Here is a 14,885-nt window from a genome sequence, read left to right on the forward strand (position 1 = left end):
GGTGATGCATACTTCCCGCCTGGCAACAGCAGGGCTATTCATCACACTGGGAGAGGGGGTGGGGGGGCTGTCCGCGCTCTCGGCCACCTTGATTAATGTGATTTGATCTTGACAGTGGACCCCTAATTCATCAAGACCTTGATCAGGCTGTCGCTCCGCCAAATTCACCTAATTACAGGAACACTGCGCAGCAAATTAAGTGCCGTGTCACTCTGGGCCCGGCTCGGCACTTTGTTAACGCCGTGTCAGAGGGCCCCCCCCCCCTCCGAGTGTCTAACATGACATCCACCCGCCGGCCCCTTCATCACTGTTTGCATATCCCGTAATGAGGGGGGGGGGGGGGGGGTTATTGTGTCGCGCCTGTCATAAGGGAAGCTCTTTATCCTGCACTTCCTCCTCATGAGGAAGAGGGGAGGAAGCACTTCCTGATCCGTGCAAACCTGCAGCTTCAAACTTCAGGAGCTACACGCTAAAGTCATGCTCCAGCTGCGTGTAAATATCTGCTCTTCAGTCTTTAATCTAAACTGAATCAGAGTGTCTTCATGCTGCCAGACTCTGCAGATGATCTGAGGAGGGTTTAATGCAAACGTGCGGAAAAAATGAACACACAGATGAGTTTAAAGGACGCCGGGATTTGCAGCTCTGTTTGTTTGTATGTAGGTCATTTCAGTGTGTGTGTGTGTGTGTGTGTGTGTGTGTGTGTGTGTGTGTGTGTGTGTGTGTGTGTGTGTGTGTGTGTGTGTGAGACTCATAACCTACAGTGGGAGTTTATCCCGCTGCACGCAGGACGCCGTGATTTATCTAAATCAGAGCGAGCCGACACCGGAGACACACTCACTGTCACCCTGCAATCCATCACACACACACACACACACACACACACACACACACACACACACACACACACACACACACACACACACACACACACACACACACACACACACACACACACACACACACACACACACACACACACACACACACACAACACACACACACACACACACACACACACACACACACACACACACACACACACACACACGGAAGCTCCCTTCAGATGCAAGCAGAGACACACCTCAGATACAGAGCCTGCTACTGATCCTGCTGCGTCTCTAAAGAGAGGATGTTTCTGTTGCAGCTTCAGAAATTGATTGTCTTACGTCTTAGGAGATGCCGAAAGAGTTATAAAAGCACCATATTGGACTTGAGATGACGCTAAATGACTACAAAAATGACTCAAAAAGCGACTAAAAGAAGACACAAGACAGCACAAAGGTAAACAACGCCTTGAGATAAAAAGAGTCGTACAAAGACACATACAGCCCTCAGTGTGCACTTAATTCACGTGCACGCCTCCTCCCTCGGGTCAGGGGCTGCAGGCGTTTGTTTCCCGTTAGCTGCTGGGATTTATTACAGAGAAATATTGATATGATTGTTAGCGCGGTACGCACACAGTCAGAGCGCTCCTGCTTAATATTTCACACACACTGCAGGGTGCACAGCTACCTCTGCACACACCTGATGCCACCACCTGACTGCAGCCTTTGTTGGAGGATCGGTGTATCTTTAATAAAGAGGTACACAGAGCTTCAGATTCACCTCCTGGAGCGTCAGCTGATTCTCTTTAACCTGCAGCTCTGAGGCCCAGAGGCAGAAGACATGGAAGAAAGCTGTCCGTCACCACAGCAACAACGCCCCAATTCATCTGAAAGTGCAATGTTTTTAAAGTGAATCAGAAACAGATTACCTTTAATCGTCCCACAGAGGGGAACTTTGCGTTGTTACAGATATCCTTCAAGAAAGACTCAAGGAAAAAGGCTCTTCTTCCAAAAATTACACCTTTTGTTCAGGATTTAGAAAAAAAATACCAATAAATACCAATAAACTGGTTCAAGACTGAATTTCTAAAGGCTTAAAGACACATAAATCGTCCAGAAACTACACAAAAAAACAATAATGACATTAAGAAGCAACAAAGAGTCAGAAACCAACCAATTAGAGACTCTAAATGACCAGGAAGTGATGTAAACAACCTCTAAAAGAGACTTGATGACCTCTAAGAGACAATAAATGACCTCTTAAGAGACACTAAGAGACACTCAATGAACTCTTAGAGACACTTAATGACCTGTAAGAGACCCTTAATGACCTCTTAGAGACACTTACTGACCTCTAAGAGACACTTACTGACCTCTAAGAGACACTTACTGACCTCTAAGAGACACTTTCTGACCTCTAAGAGACACACTTAATGACCTCTAAGAGACACTTTCTGACCTCTAAGAGACACTTAATGACCTGTAAGAGACCCTTAATGACCTCTTAGAGACACTTACTGACCTCTAAGAGACACTTTCTGACCTCTAAGAGACACTTAATGACCTGTAAGAGACCCTTAATGACCTCTTAGAGACACTTACTGACCTCTAAGAGACACACTTAATGACCTCTAAGAGACACTTTCTGACCTCTAAGACACACTTAATGACCTCTAAGACACACTTAATGACCTCTAAGACACACTTAATGACCTCTAAGAGACACTTTCTGACCTCTAAGAGACACTTAATGACCTCTAAGAGACACTTACTGACCTCTAAGAGACACTTACTGACCTCTAAGATCTCTAAGAGACACCTCCTGACCTCTTAAGAGACACTTAATGACCTCTTAAGAGACACTTAATGACCTGTAAGAGACACCTAATGACCTCTAAGATCTCTAAGAGACACCTCCTGACCTCTTAAAAGACACTAAGAGACACTTGATGACCTCTAAGAGACACTTAATGATCTCTAAGAGACACCTCCTGACCTCTTAAGAGACACTTAATGACCTCTAAGTGACACTTAATGACCTCTAAAAGACACTTACTGACCTCTAAGATCTCTAAGAGACACCTCCTGACCTCTTAAGAGACACTTAATGACCTCTAAGACACACTTAATGACCTCTAAGAGACACTTTCTGACCTCTAAGAGACACTTAATGACCTCTTAGAGACACTTATTGACCTCTAAGAGACACTTACTGACCTCTAAGAGACACACTTAATGACCTCTAAGAGACACTTAATGACCTCTTACGAGACACTTAATGACCTGTAAGAGACACCTAATGACCTCTAAGATCTCTAAGAGACACCTCCTGACCTCTTAAAAGACACTAAGAGACACTTAATGACCTCTAAGAGACACTTAATGATCTCTAAGAGACACCTCCTGACCTCTTAAGAGACACTTAATGACCTCTTAAGAGACACTTAATGACCTGTAAGAGACACTTAATGACCTCTAAGATCTCTAAGAGACACCTCCTGACCTCTAAGAGACACTAAGAGACACTTAATGACCTCAAAGAGACACTTAATGATCTCTAAGAGACACCTCCTGACCTCTTAAGAGACACTAAGAGACACTTAATGACCTCTAAGAGACACTTAATGATCTCTAAGAGACACCTCCTGACCTCTTAAGAGACACTAAGAGACACTTAATGACCTCTAAGAGACACTTAATGACCTCTAAGAGACACTCAATGACCTGTAAGATCTCTAAGAGACACTCAATGACCTGTAAGATCTCTAAGAGACACTCAATGACCTGTAAGATCTCTAAGAGACACTTAATGACCTTACTACAGCACCAGGGGTGGATTAATCTGCCACAGAAAGTAGTCCCTCTTTGATCCCCCATGTGACCTGTGTTTAACTTGTTGTCTCCCTCAGTCCTGCAGGCCTCTCTGACATCTCCCTGATCCGCCTCTCACCCGCTGACTCCCCCTTCAGCCCGCCTCACCCTTACCTCCCCCCCCATATGGAGCAGTACCTGCGCTCTGTGCACGGCAGCCCCTCCCTGTCCATGATCTCCGCAGCCAGAGGACTCAGCCCGGCAGAACGTGAGGAGCTTTTCTTACTTTTCTCAAATCTTTGGGTGAAAATATTAGATTATCCTCATCGTGAAAACCTCTGAGTGAGTAGAGGTCGACATCACATCATTCAAAAGCAGACTGCATTATTTCGTCACCTTTAAAATGTATGGATTTACTTAAAAATCTGTTAAATCAAAGCATCACACCGACAAATTTCAAAATAAAGGTTCGTTCTTTCAAAATAAAGGTTCGTTCTTTCAAAAAAAAGGTTCGTTCTTTCAAAATAAAGCGTGTAAATGCTTGGTTTGACTGCACGTTTCGTTTTGTGGGAAGAGGTGTTGCAAAGGGGGGGGGGGACAACGACCTTCACTTTAAATAATCAAAGGGGGGGGCATAAAGGAAAATCAGCTGTAACCCCCTCCCCCTGTTGCAGCAGGAAGTAGATCTGGATATAAATCTCCTTTAGCGTCTGTCGGCCGTAACGTGGCGCTGCTTTAAAACTGAAAAAGACCCGGAGAGACAGAGGGGGAAGGGGGGGGAGAGAAAAGGGGGAGTTTTATTGGTCGAGGTCACCTTTATATACTTTTTTACCCAGAATACATCTGCAGGAGAGTTAGGAGAACTTCCTGTCTTTATGTGGAGGTGAAGATGCAAGGGAACGAGGAAGTAAGGAAGGAAGGGAGGGAGTAAGGAAGGGAGGTAGGGAGGAAGGGAAGGAGGGAGTAAGGAAGGGAGGGAGGGAGTAAGGAAGCAAGGGAGAAGTTATTAACTCATTCCCTGCTCCCTCTCAACCCCCCTCCTTTAGTTATTAACACATTCCCTGCTCCGTCTCACCCCCAACCCCCCCCCCTTTAGTTATTAACTCATTCCCTGCTCCGTCTCACCCCCAACCCCCCCCCCCTTTAGTTATTAACTCATTCCCTGCTCCGTCTCACCCCCAACCCCCCCCCTCCTTTACTTATTAACTCATTCCCTGCTCCGTCTCACCCCCCCATGTAGTTATTAACTCATTCCCTGCTCCATCTCACCCCCAACCCCCCCCTCCTTTAGTTATTAACTCATTCCCTGCTCCGTCTCACCCCCCCATGTAGTTATTAACTCATTCCCTGCTCCCTCTCACCCCCCCCTCCTTTAGTAATTAACTCATTCCCTGCTCCCTCTCACCCCCACCCCCCCCTTTAGTTATTAACTCATTCCCAGCTCCCTCTCACCCCCCCCCTTTAGTTGTTAACTCATTCCCTGCTCCCTCTTACCCCCCTCCTTTAGTTATTAACTCATTCCCTGCTCCCTCTTACCCCCCCTTCTTTAGTTATTAACTCATTCCCTGCTCCCTCTCACCCCCCCTTTAGTTGTTAACTCATTCCCTGCTCCCTCTTACCCCCCCTCCTTTAGTTATTAACTCATTCCCTGCTCCCTCTCACCCCCCCCTTTAGTTGTTAACTCATTTCCTGCTCCCTCTCACCCCCCCTTTAGTTGTTAACTCATTCCCTGCTCCCTCTTACCCCCCCTCCTTTAGTTATTAACTCATTCCCTGCTCCCTCTTACCCCCCCTCCTTTAGTTATTAACTCATTCCCTGCTCCCTCTTACCCCCCCTCCTTTAGTTATTAACTCATTCCCTGCTCTCTCTGTCTCTCTCTCTCTCTTTCCCCCCCACAGTGGCCCATGAGCATCTGAAGGAGCGAGGTCTGTTCGCCCCCCCCCCCTCCTGCAGAGTTTTACCACCTGATGGCGAGCCACCGGAGCCCCTATGGAGATCTGCTGCTGGGGGGGGCAGGAGCCGCCACCACCGGGGCCGAATACATCTCCCCCATCGAGGGTGAGTACCTCATCTCCCCCATCGAGGGAGAGTCCGAACACATCAAATATTCAGCCTCTTTTAGCCTCTCCTAGCTTCTGTTAGCTTCCTTTAGCTCCCTATTTAGCTTCTTTTAGCCTCACTTAGCTTCTGTTAGCTTCTTTTAGCCTCTTATAGCTTGTTTAAGCCTTTGTTAGTCTGTTTAAGCTTCGTTTAGCTTATTTTAGCCTCTAGTAGCTTCTGTTAGCGTCTTTTAGCTCCCCGTTTAGCTTCTTTTAGCCTCACTTAGCTTCTGTTAGCTCCCTGTTTAGCTTCTTTTAGCCTCACTTAGCTTCCGTTAGCTCCCTGTTTAGCCTCTATTAGCCTCACTTAGTTTCTGTTAGCTCCCTGTTTAGCTTCTTTTAGCCTCACTTAGCTTCTGTTAGCTCCCTGTTTAGCTTCTTTTAGCCTCACTTAGCTTCTGTTAGCTCCCTGTTTAGCTTATTTTAGCCTCACTTAGCTTCTGTTAGCTTCTTTTAGATCCCTGTTTAGCTTCTTTTAGCCTCACTTAGCTTCTGTTAGCTTCTTTTAGATACCTGTTTAGCTTCTTTCAGCCTCTTTTAGCCTCACTTAGCTTCTGTTAGCTCCCTGTTTAGCTTCTTTTAGCCCCACTTAGCTTCTGTTAGCTCCCTGTTTAGCTTCTTTTAGCCTCACTTAGCTTCTGTTAGCTCCCTGTTTAGCTTCTTTTAGCCCCACTTAGCTTCTGTTAGCTCCCTGTTTAGCTTCTTTTAGCCTCACTTACCTTCTGTTAGCTTCTTTTAGATCCCTGTTTAGCTTCTTTTAGCCTTATCTAGCTTCTGTTAGCTTCTTTTAGCCTCACTTAGCTTCTGTTAGCTCCCTGTTTAACTTCTTTTAGCCTCTCTTAGCTTCAGTTAGCTTCTTTTAGATCCCTGTTTAGCTTGTTGTAGCCTCTATTAGCCTATTTTAGTTATTTCCACTCTCTACAGCGCTTTTTCTTCCGACCTGAAACCTGGCTTTAAATATTAATACACACTTAAGCTTTCCTCCTGTCACTTTCAAAACAAAAGAAACGTCCTCACGCTTAACGTCTAAAACTCAGACAGAGAACACACACACACACACACACACACACACACACACACACACACACACACACACACACACACACACACACACACACACACACACACACACACACACACACACACACACACATACACACACACACACACACACACACACACACACACACAGTGATGGCGGCTGATATAAATCACAATGGAGGAGGCATGGGGGGTGAGAGCGGGGCTTTCCATTGGTCCATTCATCAGGGGAAGTGGTGCATTAATAAACCCATCTCCCCAGAGGAGAGGATGGGGGGGACACAGGAACACACACCTGCCCCCCCCCCACACACACACACACACCTCCACTATCACATCTAAACTTCAGCTGCTTAAATGTCTGAATTACCCCCCCCCCGTATGTGTTAAATCATCATGTCCTTGTCCCAGGATACAGCCTGGGTCTCACAGCGCCACTTTCTGAACATGTGAGGCTTCTGTGGTGATATCTTTAGAGACGTTAGGAAACAAGTGCAGATTAATCTGTCTGGAGAGGAGACGCAGAGAGAGACGACTGGAGACATGCAGCAGGCCTGGGGGAGGGATGCAAGACCCTCATCCCCACTGGAAACGTATGCTAAACCATCACAGCAACATGCACAATGACTGGAAAGAGTAACAAAGGGATGTACACTTAAAAAAATAGACGCACAACCAATCAAAAAGACAAGAAATGTGCAAAACCATCACCGACACATGTAAAGACTCCCTGACTCCAAAAGCAAACGATGCAAAACGACCAGGAAACGATGCCCTCCTGGATTACAGACCTCGATTCAGTCTGCCGACGTGCCTTTGAGCAGCACATTAAGACATTACTAATCAATCTCTCAGTAATCCTGTAATCAGAGCAGATAAACCTCTCAGCTCTGGTTGATGAGGCCCATTTACACCCCATCGATTTCAACGGGAGGAGAGGTATGCAGAGAGGAGGTCGATGGTGTGTGTGTGTGTGTGTGTGTCATGGGGAGTTTGCATCTGTCACTGTTTTTTAGAGCTTCCACATTGAACTACAGCTGTTCTGTGAGCTCAGTCTCTCGGTTCTCTCTGGGAGATGTAGTTTTTTAGCCACTCTGTATTAAACTACACCTGTCCTCTCACCTGTAGTCTCTCGGTTCTCTCTGGGAGATGTAGTTTTTTAGCCACTCTGTATTAAACTACACCTGTCCTCTCACCTGTAGTCTCTCGGTTCTCTCTGGGAGATGTAGTTTTTTAGCCACTCTGTATTAAACTACACCTGTCCTCTCACCTGTAGTCTCTCGGTTCTCTCTGGGAGATGTAGTTTTTTAGCCACTCTGTATTAAACTACACCTGTCCTCTCACCTGTAGTCTCTCGGTTGTCTCTGGGAGATGTAGTTTTTTAGCCACTCTGTATTAAACTACACCTGTCCTCTCACCTGTAGTCTCGCGGTTCTCGGGGCCCAGGCTGACTCCCCGCCTCAGCAGGAAGCGAGCGCTGTCTGTCTCTCCGCTGTCTGACGGCAGCATTGACCTCCACACGATGATCCGCACATCGCCCAGCTCGCTCGTTGCCTACATCAACAACTCCCGCTGCAGCTCCGCCGCCGGATCCTCCTATGGTCACCTGTCTGTGGGGGGGCTCAGGTAACACCTGCAGGAGATTTAGATCCCATATCTCCTACTTTCTCCTTTCTTTCTCTCCTTCCCCTCTCTGTTCTTCGTTTCCTCAGGTGCTTCCTCCCTTCCTCCTGCCTGAGTGTTTCCTGCCTCTTTGATGTGACTGATGTGTCCTTGTTTCCTCCCTTCCTCCTGCCTGAGTGTTTCCTGCCTCCTTGATGTGACTCTGATGTTTCCTCATCTGTTTCCTTGTTTCCTGCTGCAGCCCGTCCTTCCCCTTCCCTCACCCCTTGACTCCCCTCGCCTACCAGCAGCTCCTCACCCATCATCAGCGGGGGGGTCTCGGTGCCTTCGGCCACACCCCCCCCCTCCTTCAGCCTCCCCCGTCGTTCTGCAGCCGCCCCCCCGGCCTGTCCTCGCTGCCGGCCCTCAGCGACCTGAACACAAAGGTCAAACACACTGAATTTGATGATTTGAATTATACCTCACTGATCTGATTGAGTTATGATGATTACTGATGTTGGATATTTCCATATTTTCTTTAGTCTTTTTTGTGTATTTATATATTTTCTTGTAGTTCTTGTATTTTTTAAAGGCATTTCCTTTTCTATGTTTTTATTTATAATGTATTTAAACATTTCTTTACAGTTATTTGCATTTGTTATATTTTTTATTGTATTTCATTTTTTGTATATTAATATTTCCTTAAGGTCATTTTTCTGAGCAGTTTAAGTATTTTCTTTAATTATATTTTAATTATACATTCACTTTTTATACCATTTCCTTTTTTGTTTATTTGAATTTATTAAAAACTTTTTTTCAGAATATTTTAAAAATATTTAACATTTGCATTTCAATCCGTATTAATGTGCACCATTATAAAGTATTACACATATTCCTAATAAATCCTGAACCTGAGTATTTTGCTTCATGCAGCTTTACATTTTTTAATTATTTTATGATAAACGTTATCCCCTCAGAGCCACGGGGGAGACCCGTCTGTCAGCAGCACGGTGGACCCCATCGTCACCAAGAGGTCCAAGGTGAAGTCTGAGGGGGCGGGACTTAGGCCGCTGTCTCCCTGTTCACCGGTATGTCAAATAAATTACAGGTTTAAATTCATCAGGTTTGTGAGGACTGTGTGAAAAGTGTGTGAGGTGTCTGAGGAGTGTGTGAGGAGTCTGAGGAGTCTGAGGAGTGTGTGAGGAGTGTGTGAAAAGTGTGTGAGGTGTCTGAGGAGTGTGTGAGGAGTGTGTGAAAAGTGTGTGAGGTGTCTGAGGAGTGTGTGAGGAGTGTGTGAAAAGTGTGTGAGGTGTCTGAGGAGTGTGTGAGGAGTCTGAGAAGTGTGTGAGGAGTCTGAGGAGTGTGTGAGGAGTCTGAGGAGTATGTGAGGAGTCTGAGGAGTGTGTGAGGAGTCTGATCAGTGTGTGAGGAGTCTGATCAGTGTGAGGAGTCTGAGGAGTGTGTGAGGAGTCTGAGGAGTGTGAGGAGTCTGAGGAGTGTGTGAGGAGTCTGATCAGTGTGTGAGGAGTCTGATCAGTGTGTGAGGAGTCTGAGGAGTGTGTGAGGAGTCTGAGGAGTGTGTGAGGAGTCTGAGGATTGTGTGAGGAGTGTGTGAGGAGTCTGATCAGTGTGTGAGGAGTCTGAGGAGTGTGTGAGGAGTCTGAGGAGTGTGTGAGGAGTCTGAGGATTGTGTGAGGAGTCTGAGGAGTGTGTGAGGAGTCTGATCAGTGTGTGAGGAGTCTGATCAGTGTGTGAGGAGAGAATGATCAGATGCAGTCGGGGAGTTTTGGGATAAAGAGTTCATTTTACAGATATCCCTCCCCACCGACCTCCGCTGTGACCTGTGGCCCCTGGGAGCCTCTACCCCCCCCCCCTTATAAAGCAGAAACTCCTCATGACAACAGCCCCCCCCCCGTGTAAACTGTGCCACGGCTTCATTTCCATGAAATATGGAGAGGCTTATTGTCACGTGAGGAGCTGCTCTGCTCCTTTTGACAAATCTGCAGCTCCTCTCCGATAGCGGGGGGGGGGGGGGGGGTGATGCATGGGGCCGGCGAGCGGCGTCTGGGGGCCGAGAATTGATGAAGAGAGCGTGGACGGGGGGGGGGGAACATGCTGCAGTCAGCACCTCCTGTGTGTGTGTGTGTGTGTGTGTGTGTGTGTGTGTGTGTGTGTGTGTGTGCGTGCCTAACACTCTGCATGCTCTTTGTCTTTGAGATAGAGACATTAAGCGAGAGGACTTTCTGGACTTTCTGGAAAGTCCGGAGGTTTGACTTCAGCTTTCAGGGAAGTTCGGAGGTCCTGGAAGTGTCTCAGGACCATCGGCAGATCATGTGTTTAACGACAGTTTTACAATTCCTTTAGAAACGTTTTGCAGTATTTTGAAATTTTTAGAACGTTTGTAGAAATGTCACTGACTTTCTGAAAGAGGTTGAGGATGTTTTAATATCGATGTTCAGCATGCCGTTATAAAATAAAGACTTTTTCTTTTAAATGTGGGCAGCATTTGAAAGCAGGGGTTTTCTTTTAGGGACATATTTATAACTTGAGGGGACTGAAATGGTTGAAAGCGGGGGATCAACCTCCTTTACCTGGTTTATATGCTGTAGTTTTAGCGGGACGCCTGCCACCTGTGGGGAAACCTCCCTCCCTCTGACAGCAGGGACACGGAGGACGTTGTGGGATTTGAATGTTTGTGTCCTCAGGATCCCCGCTGCCTAATGACAGGACAACGGTGTGTGTGTTTGTGGGGGAGGACGTCAAAACAAATCTGATGCAACGTCTTCATCTGTAATTTACCGTCTGTAATGAGCACACGGAGCAGTGAGCGGTTGCACATGTGCAGCAGGATGGAGATTATTGAGTCCACTGTTTACTTCCACAGAGCCACGGCAGCTTCCTGGACTTAAAGGAGGACGTGGAGCGAGACGACTTTAAACAGGAGCCGGACGCCGTGTACGAGACAAACTGCCACTGGGAGGCCTGCAGCCAGCAGTACGACACGCAGGAGCAGCTGGTGCATGTGAGCCAAACGCCCTGCAGACAGGCCACATACTCAAATCACACCAAATAAACCCCCAAAAACACAGATAGGAGGTGCAGTTCCAGTGCACTTTGCTGTCTCTCTGCAGCATGGAGTACCACATGCACATGCTACACACTGCACTCTGAGGGCTGTTTTTAAGTCAGCTGTCATTTTAGACTCCAGAAAGGTATAACCGTGCCCGACTGCAAGTTAAAGATCTTACTTGTGTTGAGTCTTTCCTACATCATATTGAGTATCTAAATTCACGATGCCATCTACATGTTTGAAACTGGGAGTGTGATCCAGGAGATGGGGTTCAGTGTTTGAAACTGGGAGTGTGATCCAGGAGATGGGGTTCAGTGTTTGAAACTGGGAGTGTGATCCAGGAGACGGGGTTCAGTGTTTGAAACTGGGAGTGTGATCCAGGAGACGGGGTTCAGTGTTTGAAACTGGGAGTGTGATCCAGGAGACGGGGTTCAGTGTTTGAAACTGGGAGTGTGATCCAGGAGACGGGGTTCAGTGTTTGAAACTGGGAGTGTGATCCAGGAGACGGGGTTCAGTGTTTGAAACCAAAAGGAATAACGGAGGAAGATTCAACAGGAAAATCCTCAAACTGCTGTAACCCTGTTTTATAATTCCTGTCTTTATTTGATGCTTGAGACGTCATTTTTCTTGGCAAAGAGGTGGCTCTAAATATAGGAAGTGACACCTGATTTTAGAAACACTGCACTGGCAGAGTGTGCCACGTGCTTAGAGAAGGTAAAACGCTCTGACGGACAGAAACGTCTCGCAGTATTTATTTTATTCTCCTGGTAATGAGTGCCTGCTGCTGCCTTGTGGACCAGTCTCTCATCTCTCTCTCTCTCTCCGTGTGTGTGTGTGTGTGTGTGTAGCACATCAATAATGACCACATCCACGGAGAGAAGAAGGAGTTTGTGTGCCGCTGGGACGAGTGTTCCCGGGAGCAGAAGCCCTTCAAAGCTCAGTACATGCTGGTGGTTCACATGAGGAGACACACGGGGGAGAAACCACACAAGTGCACGGTGGGTAACACACTCTCTCTAAACACTGCACATGTTTCTGCACACACATGGTAGTGTCAGTCACACACACACACACACACACGGAGGATGTCTTTCTGCTTCTCCTCTGCACTTTAAAGGAACACATTCATCCTTTAGGAGCTGATTCCTGCTGTTAAAATCATTTTTCAAATCATTAAAATACTATTTTATATGATTTTGCAAATATCATTGAGTAATTACTACATTAAAATAGCTCAAATATAAATGCTCCAAAAAGGATAATGAATTGCTAAATAATTTCAAATAACTCAAATAAATAGTTTATAAATTACAATATTAAATCACATGTTAAGATGTATTCATTAGTTATATTAAAGATTTGATTTAAAGGTCAAACTCTTCCTCACTTCCTATTTATTTGTTGCCCAGTTTGAGGGCTGCTGTAAGGCCTACTCCCGTCTGGAGAACCTGAAGACACACCTGCGCTCTCACACCGGAGAGAAACCGTACGTCTGCGAACACGAAGGCTGCAACAAGGCCTTCTCCAACGCCTCGGACCGGGCCAAGCACCAGAACCGCACACACTCCAACGAGGTACTGAACAAACCCCTCAAACACACTGGAAACTTCACACACACCGGAGGTGTCTCTCTGGTTGATTGTATAGAAGTTTATGAGTAGATGTTCCTGCTGCTCTCTTGATTCATTACCTCAGATTGTATAGAAGTCTATGAGGAAATGTTCCTGCTCCTCTCTGGATTCATTACCTCAGATTGTATAGAAGTCTATGAGGAAGTGTTCCTATCTCTTTTGATTCATTACCTCAGATTGTATAGAAGTCTATGAGGAAATGTTCCTATCTCTTTTGATTCATTACCTCAGATTGTATAGAAGTCTATGAGGAAGTGTTCCTATCTCTTTTGATTCATTACCTCAGATTGTATAGAAGTCTATGAGGAAGTGTTCCTATCTCTTTTGATTCATTACCTCAGATTGTATAGAAGTCTATGAGGAAATGTTCCTATCTCTCTTGATTCATTACCTCAGATTGTATAGAAGTCTATGAGGAAATGTTCCTATCTCTTTTGATTCATTACCTCAGATTGTATAGAAGTCTATGAGGAAGTGTTCCTATCTCTTTTGATTCATTACCTCAGATTGTATAGAAGTCTATGAGGAAATGTTCCTATCTCTTTTGATTCATTACCTCAGATTGTATAGAAGTCTATGAGGAAATGTTCCTATCTCTCTTGATTCATTACCTCAGATTGTATAGAAGTCTATGAGGAAATGTTCCTATCTCTCTTGATTCATTACCTCAGATTGTATAGAAGTCTATGAGGAAATGTTCCTATCTCTCTTGATTCATTACCTCAGATTGTATAGAAGTCTATGAGGAAATGTTCCTATCTCTCTTGATTCATTACCTCAGATTGTATAGAAGTCTATGAGGAAATGTTCCTATCTCTCTTGATTCATTACCTCAGATTGTATAGAAGTCTATGAGGAAATGTTCCTATCTCTTTTGATTCATTACCTCAGATTGTATAGAAGTCTATGAGGAAATGTTCCTATCTCTCTTGATTCATTACCTCAGATTGTATAGAAGTCTATGAGGAAATGTTCCTATCTCTCTTGATTCATTACCTCAGATTGTATAGAAGTCTATGAGGAAATGTTCCTATCTCTCTTGATTCATTACCTCAGATTGTATAGAAGTCTATGAGGAAATGTTCCTATCTCTCTCTTTATTTTGCAGAAACCTTACGTCTGTAAGATCCCGGGCTGCACCAAGCGCTACACCGACCCGAGCTCTCTGAGGAAACACGTGAAGACGGTGCACGGCCCGGAGGCTCACGTCACCAAGAGGCAGCGCAGCGACGTGCAGCCACCAAGGCCGCCGGCGCCGAAAGAGAACGGCGAGAACGAGGCGGGAACCCGAGAGAGGATCCACAGGGAGGACAAGATGTCCGACAACGGCTCCCCCAGAGGCAGGGAGGACTACCTGCACGTCACGTCCATCAAGACGGAAAACTCTGTGGTACGTTTTTTATCCATGTTGATGCTTCCCTCAAAAAGCACTGAAACTCACTGCTTTCCTCCATACTAACACAACTATACTGCCTTTACTCTGTTCTGTAATAACATCAGCACGCCTCTAAACCTTCCTCTGCTTCCTTTCTGACTTTCCTTTTGGACAGACCTTACTCAGGTGAGCTCACCTACATCTTACTCTCATATCTTTCACCATCTAATACCATTTTACTCCATCAAAATATACAGGTTAAGTCAAGAATGAGACATTCTTCTGATGCAAATACTGTGAAGTTTTGGAGGGAATCCATATTCATTCATCTTTTCATGACCGGGGGTCGAATTGTACGTACTTATATTTGCTTTAGATGCGTATAACATACAATCAGAGAGTCTTTGGTCTTTTGCACAGATTTTATTTGAA

General features: G+C 45.7%; 1 protein-coding gene across 1 annotated transcript in view; it reads left to right on the plus strand.

Annotated features, from left to right (window-relative positions):
* The window catches only part of LOC134861170 (zinc finger protein GLI2-like), a 48,849-nt gene that overhangs the window by 30,774 nt on the left and 3,190 nt on the right, over positions 1-14,885 (plus strand). The window contains 10 exon segments of the mRNA XM_063878199.1: positions 3,734-3,903; positions 5,534-5,567; positions 5,569-5,693; positions 8,200-8,401; positions 8,640-8,823; positions 9,355-9,465; positions 11,262-11,399; positions 12,296-12,445; positions 12,857-13,021; positions 14,187-14,468. Of these exon segments, the coding sequence (XP_063734269.1) occupies positions 3,734-3,903; positions 5,534-5,567; positions 5,569-5,693; positions 8,200-8,401; positions 8,640-8,823; positions 9,355-9,465; positions 11,262-11,399; positions 12,296-12,445; positions 12,857-13,021; positions 14,187-14,468 (1,561 nt within the window).

This window comes from Eleginops maclovinus, chromosome 24, assembly GCF_036324505.1.
Source record: "Eleginops maclovinus isolate JMC-PN-2008 ecotype Puerto Natales chromosome 24, JC_Emac_rtc_rv5, whole genome shotgun sequence".
In the NCBI taxonomy this organism is placed as follows: Eukaryota; Metazoa; Chordata; class Actinopteri; order Perciformes; family Eleginopidae; genus Eleginops; species Eleginops maclovinus.